At 40.5% G+C, this 7817-nt stretch overlaps 1 protein-coding gene across 1 annotated transcript in view; it reads left to right on the top strand.

Moving 5' to 3' along the window:
• The first annotated feature begins 4785 nt into the window (after positions 1-4785).
• Positions 4786-7817, top strand: part of il1rl1 (interleukin 1 receptor-like 1) — a 13259-nt gene continuing 10227 nt past the window's right edge. The window contains exons 1-4 of the mRNA XM_042224889.1: positions 4786-4996; positions 6356-6422; positions 6818-7067; positions 7220-7409. Coding sequence (XP_042080823.1) covers positions 6359-6422; positions 6818-7067; positions 7220-7409 — 504 coding nt within the window. The 5' untranslated portion in view covers positions 4786-4996; positions 6356-6358. The remainder of the gene's footprint in view (positions 4997-6355; positions 6423-6817; positions 7068-7219; positions 7410-7817) is intronic.

Below are 7817 nucleotides of genomic sequence, written 5' to 3'. Positions count from 1 at the left end.
TGTGCGGTAACGATATATATCACGATATATTCTTTTCTTCTGTATAACGTATTTTCCACACTATAAGGCACACTTAAAATCCTTTAATTTTCTCAAAAATCGAGAGTGTGCCTTATGTATGAATTCTGGTTGTGCTTACTGACCTCGAACCGATTTTGGCGTGCAGAAATCTGTTAAAAAATGTTTTAGTACAACTTTGGTAAGCCGCACTGCTTGATGGATTGTCAGAGCATTACGGCTGCCGTAGTGAGAACGGAACATTTACGTCAGTAATCTGGTGTCCATTTAAACTCATCGTATTCAGCGTACTCCCCAAATGATATGAGAAGCAGGTCACAGATACATGGGTTGCCACTAATTCATACTAAGTTGTGCTATAAGAAGAATGACTTTATTGATCCCAAAGGGAAATTGCTATGTCTGATATAGCTCATCTGCAATATTATATGAGAATTAAAATATATGATGTCAGCTACTGACTGACTGATAGAATATCTGGAGCTGATAGAACATCTGGAGTAATGTTCTATCTGTAGCTGTTCTTGATAAATAATGCTATGTAAGAATTAAAATCAAAAAAGGTTTTTTATGATTTCTGTGCTTTTGAGGCTGCAAATGTTATTATTTTCAGATTTAGTTTTTCTGACCAACAATTCATTTTTAATTCACTGTAAATTAATCCGCAAATATCATTTTTGCAGCATAAAAATCTTTTACTGACCTAATGCAATACATATACACTTTGTAGCCAGGCGGCTAATGCTATCTACCGCCTGACTACCGAGGACAGTGACGTCATCAGCGAGAGACCGGTGACCAGCATCGCGGAGCATGACGTCCGAGCGGCACTGAGGAGAGTGAACACAAGGAAAGCGGCGGGGCCAGACGGCATCACCGGCCGTCTGCTGCGCTGCTGTGCTGACCAGCTAGCAGGTGTGTTCACTTACATCTTCAACGAGTCCCTGGCGAAGTCTGTGGTCCCCACATGCTTCAAAAGATCCACCATCATCCCTGTGCCCAAGAACAGCAAACCCTCATCCCTGAACGATTACCGGCCAGTTGCACTGACCTCGGTAGTAATGAAGGTGTTTGAGAGGCTGCTGAAGAACATCATCTCCTCCTCCATCCCAGACACCACAGATCCGCTGCAGTTCGCCTACAGATCCAACAGATCCACAGAGGATGCCATCGCCCACGTCCTACACACCACTCTCAGCCACGTGGACAAGAAACAGGGTAACTATGTGCGAATGCTGTTTGTTGATTACAGTTCAGCGTTTAACACAATAGTGCCCTGCAGACTGTTCACAAAGCTGAGGGATCTGGGACTTAACAGCCGTCTGTGTGCATGGGTGTTGGACTTCCTCACTGGCAGAACTCAGGTGGTGAGGGTGGGCAGGTGCTTCTCCAACAGCATCACCATCAACACAGGAGCACCTCAGGGATGTGTCCTCTCGCCACTGCTCTACTCCCTCTACACTTCAGACTGTGTGGCCACCCATGGCTCCAACACCATTGTGAAGTTTGCTGACGACACAGTGGTGTTGGGTGCCATCTCCAACAACGATGAGGCGGCCTACATGGATGAAGTGAAGAATCTGGCATCGTGGTGCCAGGACAACCACCTCCAGCTGAACGTCAGCAAGACCAAGGAGCTGGTGGTGGACTTCAGAAGGGGTCAGCACAGAGACTACAAGCCCATCATCATCAATGGAGCTCCAGTGGAGAGGGTGCAGTCCTTCAAGTATCTTGGTGTCCACATCTCCTCAGACCTGACATGGGCTGCCCACATTCAGGTCCAGACCAAAAAGGCTAGGCAGCGCCTGTATCACCTACGACAACTGAGGAAGTTCAGGGTCTCTCCAAAGATCCTCAGGATTTTCTATACAGGCGCTGTGGAGAGCATCCTCACACAGAACATGACATCGTGGTTTGGGAACAGCTGTGTGAAGGACCAAAAAGCTCTCCAGAGAGTGATCCGTACAGCAGAACGCTGCTGCAGGATTGCTCTCCCCCCGCTTCAGGACACCTACACCAGGAGATGCCGGACTAGAGCAGCGCAGATACTGAAGGACCCGTCCCATCCTGGCAACAAACTGTTCCAACTTCTGCAATCTGGTAGAAGGTTCGCATCTTCCGGGCAAGGACAGAGAGACTCAAGAGGAGCTTCTATCCCCAAGCCATCCGTGCCCTAAACACACACACCCGCCCTCTCACATCATCTATAATTGACTGAGACAGGACTCTTCCAGACACCTAAACCAAGGCACAATGTACATTTCAATTCCTTTAATTTTAAATATGTTTATATTGTCTATCCTGTAAAATAGTCAGATGTCTATTCATATTAATGTACAGAATTCACCTGCTTGCTGCTACTACTGCACATTCACCCATGTATATACTATATGTTATATATATATATATATAATGTTCTTCCTCTACACCCCCCCCCCCAATTTTTGCACATGTCGAGGAGCGTGTCAGGCTACATTTCACTGTGTGTTATACTTGTATAATGCATGTGACAAATAAAGAACCTTGAACCTTGAATAGTTAAAGAATTTTAAAGTTCTTACTGTCATCATGGCAGCTACATCCTTTAGCTTTGTGCCCTGTTCCCCCGATCACTTTGCAAACACTTTCAGCAGACTGTCAGAGAGAAACTCAGCTCCGTCAGAAACCTTGACTGTAAAGGCATGGTTGGGATGCACTGGAATGCTGCATTTTATCTGAAATGACATAAAATTATTTTGAAATAACAGCAGGCACTGTGCTTGGTTAATCAGTAATGTTTTGTTGAATAAAAACTGTGTTTCCAGATCTTATGGGATTAAAAAAAATCCAAAGATGTTTGTTTCTGATTTGCAACCCAACAACCCACAAGTTAACAACCTCATTTTAGTTCAAGTGTGAGTCCAGTAATCACCTTTCTGGCAATACATACAGGTATAAGTTAAACCTATGGCAGATTTTGGATTTCTCAGTTGTATTAATAGGGTGGTCTATTTGAGTATGCATGCACCTAATAATTATAAAAAACCTATTATAATTAAGTTACAGAAACCTTAAGCGAAAATAGAATATACTTTCTTACCATAACACCTTGAACCCACAATCCATCAGCTGACTCCTGGTGAAATGCAGAATAGAGGTCGTCTCTCAATGTGCAGCAAAAAAAACAAAAACAAAAACAAAAGGACAGCAGGTGAGGGCAGGAGGGGTAGGGATGTAAGCTAGCATAATGCCGCTGATGATATTAGCTAAAGCTGTTCAATGTCCAAAATCTCACTAACACCACGGTGCAGTAAATACACAATGTAACTGAAGAGTCAGTTGGCAAATCTATTCACACAGAAAACCAAATTATGTTATGAGTGCCTCGTAATTAGGTTTAATGTGATATTACGGCTCTTGTGCCAAAGACAAATTCAAATGAAAAAGCGCCAATTCTTTGACAACAGATAAAACAGCAAATAAGCTAACGGCTCTTTTTTAGCATGTTACATGGCGACACTCTAGACGTTTAACTACATTTGGCTGAAATATGGTAAAAATTAATTCAAAAAATCAAGACATACCAAAAACGTAGAGTTGGCTGCTCGACTTGACTGAGATGGATGCCTTTTTTAAACCACGATCCAAAGCCCGCGAGATGAAATCACGCGTGGTTTCACGAGATTTAACGTTGCTATCTTATTGACTTACTTCACCTGAACATGATATGAACAATTTAATACACCCTTTCTGCATATCATGTAGTTTTTACACTATATAGTTACATTTAACTTTAAAACATGAGGCAATTGTGTTAAATACATGCAAGATGCTTACATAAATCCAAGAGATGGCCAGTCCCTTTTTTCAGTGTACTCCAGGCCAGAACTTTGATCAGTGGGGAGGGTTTATTGACTGGAAGTGGTGAAAGTCACATCTGTTCAGGGAATCCCCTAACTGGAAACACCCACATGCAGTGCTTACTTGAAAGGGCACATTTGCCCATTCCACGTAGTTTCCAGTCATGGAAAAATGTGATTATAATTCCCAGAATGGGATAAGCCGAGCATTCCTTGGTGTTTGAGCTGGTCTCACTTTAAGGTGCGTGCATGTGCTTGTGATCCTGTTGTAAAATTAATTCTGTCATGCTGCATCACAGTGTGAAAAGTGTCTCTGATGTGATAATAAACTTCACATGTAATTTTTCACCTACAAGAAATAGTAGAAACTGTATATTAGAGAACACCAAGCTCACATTTCAGTGCCACTTTATCTGCTATACCTGAACTAATAATAAAACTATTGCAAGCAGGCATTACAAGACAATCCACCAAATGGGGGCTCAAGCATGTGACCCTAACATTACTAAGTCAGAATCTAACTTACCGATCTTGCCAGTTTTAATATGAAATGTCACAGGCTCAGATTACCTTAATTATAAAGTCATAAGGAGGATCATCAGACACGTCTGTTCAGATCTGTATAAACAAGCTCTCACAATACAGATATATTACACAGGTACACTGCTGAAAATGTACATAAATGATATGAACATCTGTCATCCATCCATTCTCTTCTGCTTATCTTTAGCTTAAAGATTTGTAGCAATTTTCTTATGGCTGAAACACATTTAAATAACATAAACAAGAAAATGTGCCTAAACATGGGTGTTCATTTCTAATTTTGATCTACCGAGTGGCTTTTAGTGATATAGATTTCTATGTTACATCTACACCCCGTCAGCATTAACATGTGGTTGTTTTGTTCAGGTGAATGTGTAGCTTTTCAAGTCTGCCTGTTGAAGTAACAGTCGCACTGCTGTTGTTGTGACTGTTATGTAAGAATGGACCCCGGGCGGGTCTAACATGAGAGACGGGAAACAGGCTGGTGACGAAGCATGTGTGCATGAGAGAGAGAGAGAGTGAGAGAGACAGAAACAACCATACCGGCAGCATCGAGCTGATTACACTCCAGCGGCCAGCACACACACTTTTGTGAGGTAAGCAAACACTTTCATTACTACTAACAATTTTAACTTCCTTGCTTTAGGATATGCTAAGGTTCTAAATAGGTATACTCCAAGTTAAGTGACAGAAAGAAGAACTAGGGTGAGAAGATAACTTATAAACTTTATAAAGGCTTTACAGATCTGTTTACAGATCTTCTCAGATCTCTTCCATAGTTATTTCCACAGCATCTGGAAAACAGAACAGTTAAAGCTAGCAATTCTTTAAACTCATAGTGGATCGAATCAGTATTCAATTTGAATTATTCACGAATTATTATAAGACTTATTCAGGATTTTAACACTTTGATTTGATATGAGCTCAAGCTGCAAAATTAGAAACTTCCTGTTTAGAAGATATGATTCAAAGTGAAACTCGACTGAGCGGTTCCAAATATTGGTGAACATTTGTAGCAATTCTATGTGAACAGGCTCTCTACTGAAGATGAATGTGGTGTGTCTCTGTTGCTCTCAGACATGTTTAAAAACATGTCAGAGATGCTACAACTATACTCTTGACAGACAGATTGTTATACTGTTGGCACTGTAACACCATGTGACTTGTGTTCACTTTGTCCTTTTGCTGTTTTTTTAGCTGTTATTTCTTATTCAGCCACTGAGTCTGTCAAGGACATTGTGAGAAGTGTTGCACCGTGCAAAAAGTCCTTAAATGACAAGATGATTAAGTTTGATAACCAGGAATTATTTGATAACAATCTTCACAGGTAATCAGTGTCATATTCAATTTCATCTGAAACTTCTTCTGACAAGTTCCTGTGTTATCGGTCCACTGAAAGGCTTCTAAGTTGATAGCTTTCTCCAGCAACCAGCTGGCTCAAAACCAAAGGAAACATGCAAGCCTGAGAAAAACAAAACGCACAGCATTCTGTTCTTTTGAACAACCAGTGATGAGAGAGCAGCATTTTAACTGATTTCATAACTCAGTGATTCCTGAGATTAGGGACAAAACAGGTTTTAATTTTCTCGATGACACCATCAACCCTCGACTTGGGTGTCTTAAAGGGACACCACACCATAGTGGCTGTTGTCTTTTAGGCAGTTGGGTTAACACTTGTATGCATATTTTTAACAACAAAATTGGGTTTTATCTGCCGGATGTTTTGTCCCTTATCTCAAGAATCACTGAACTGTCACATTATTCGTGGAACAGACAGGGAGAAGCACTTTAAGCTGTTGAGGCCATGGTAAAAGCTTATGTGCAGGACTGACAGTGTATGAGTAAAGCAAGTCAAGTTAGTGTAATTAAATATGAAATATATCACATGATTCAGAACAGTGTGGTTTGGCTTTGAATGTCCTATCTCTCTCTCTCTCTCTCTCTCTCTCTCTCAGCTAATGGATGCTTTCCAGCTTCTCTTTCTTGTTGCAGTGGTGACATCCATATCAGAATGGAAATCAGGTGGTGTATACAGTATACGATTCATCTGCATGTGCTAAACCGCACATCTTACACCTTACAATGAAACCATGGTGAAGCAGCACACCCAGTATTAATCAGGCTCAAAAGGCCGCTGATGTGAAATGCATATCATGACAATTTTGAGCAAGTTGTAGAAAAACTTATATCAAAAGTTATCATTGATGGGTCAGCAAAACATCAAAGCCAAAATGTAGAAGGTAAAAATGTATGGGAAGACAGAAAGGCCATAAAAATAATTGAAAAACATTAAGGCAAAAAAGAAAAGGAACATTTCATAAACATTTTCATTTCATCGTACAGCATTGTAGCATCTGCAACACACCTTTCACATTTGCATTTGCACTTATCATCACCTCTATCTGCTTCTCCCTCAGTTTCAGATTCTGGCAAATCACAATGTGAGATCATGAATGAGGAGAGCATTACAGTGCTTGAAGGGGAGTCTCTTTTTTATGTACCTTTTATTTTAGAACCAAACTTCAACAATAAAAATTTTACATGGTACAAATATAGCACCCAAATTCAGAATATTTCCTCTGATAAGAAAGCCAGGGTGCATTACCAAGGCGAAGCACTGTTTCTCTTAAACCTCAACATTTCTGATTCTGGAGATTACGCTGCTTGGTAAGAATCATCTCTACGAAATATGTTACAAAATTTCTATCTAGCATCTAACATTAGTGATGGTCTGGGTTTTCTTGAACTCTAAAACAATTTTCTTCTTTTTTTGTCTCTTTTTTTGTTAATGTGCTTCCCACTCATTGATTCACTTTTAGGGAAATCAAGTCTTCAGGACAATGTTTTAACCACCCTGTGAAAATTGAAGTGTTCAATGCAAGTTACAGAGGAAGCAAGATGTTAAACTACGGAGAAATCAAAAACTCTGACCAGAGCAAAAAGGTCCCATGTCCAGAACGAGTCCAAAGCACATGTAGTGCATTCAAAGGAAACATCACCTGGTACAAGGTAGGCCAAAAAGCCCAGGTCAGCTTCCTGTTTGTTTGGCAAACTTGCAAACCTGCACCATTGCCTTAAATGCATCCAGGAAAGTCTACAGGTCATCCACCTCTGCCACTACACATATAAAGGCTAAGTGACATCATGGAGCCCTGCTTTCAAAAACGGATATAGATGTGTGGCTGTGAAGCTGGATTTAAGAAATACAGTTTTAAAAATCATGTTCAGTGTGATGATTCATGTCATCTTATGTCAGTATAGAAGTTGATACTTAGTTTATGTTAGCTAACTAGGGACAGAATCAAAACTCAGAGGAAAATAACTGCACTTGAACCAGTGTTGGTCAAGTTACTTGAAAAAAGTAATCAGTAACTAATTACTGATTACTTCCCCAAAAAAGTAATCCCGTTACTTTAC

The sequence above is a fragment of the Haplochromis burtoni genome, unplaced genomic scaffold (genome assembly GCF_018398535.1).
Source record: "Haplochromis burtoni strain Fernald_Lab_line unplaced genomic scaffold, NCSU_Asbu1 Contig_154, whole genome shotgun sequence".
NCBI classification, from domain to species: Eukaryota; Metazoa; Chordata; class Actinopteri; order Cichliformes; family Cichlidae; genus Haplochromis; species Haplochromis burtoni.
Note: the sequence above shows the minus strand (reverse complement) of the source record. Positions and strands in the feature narration are given on the sequence as shown.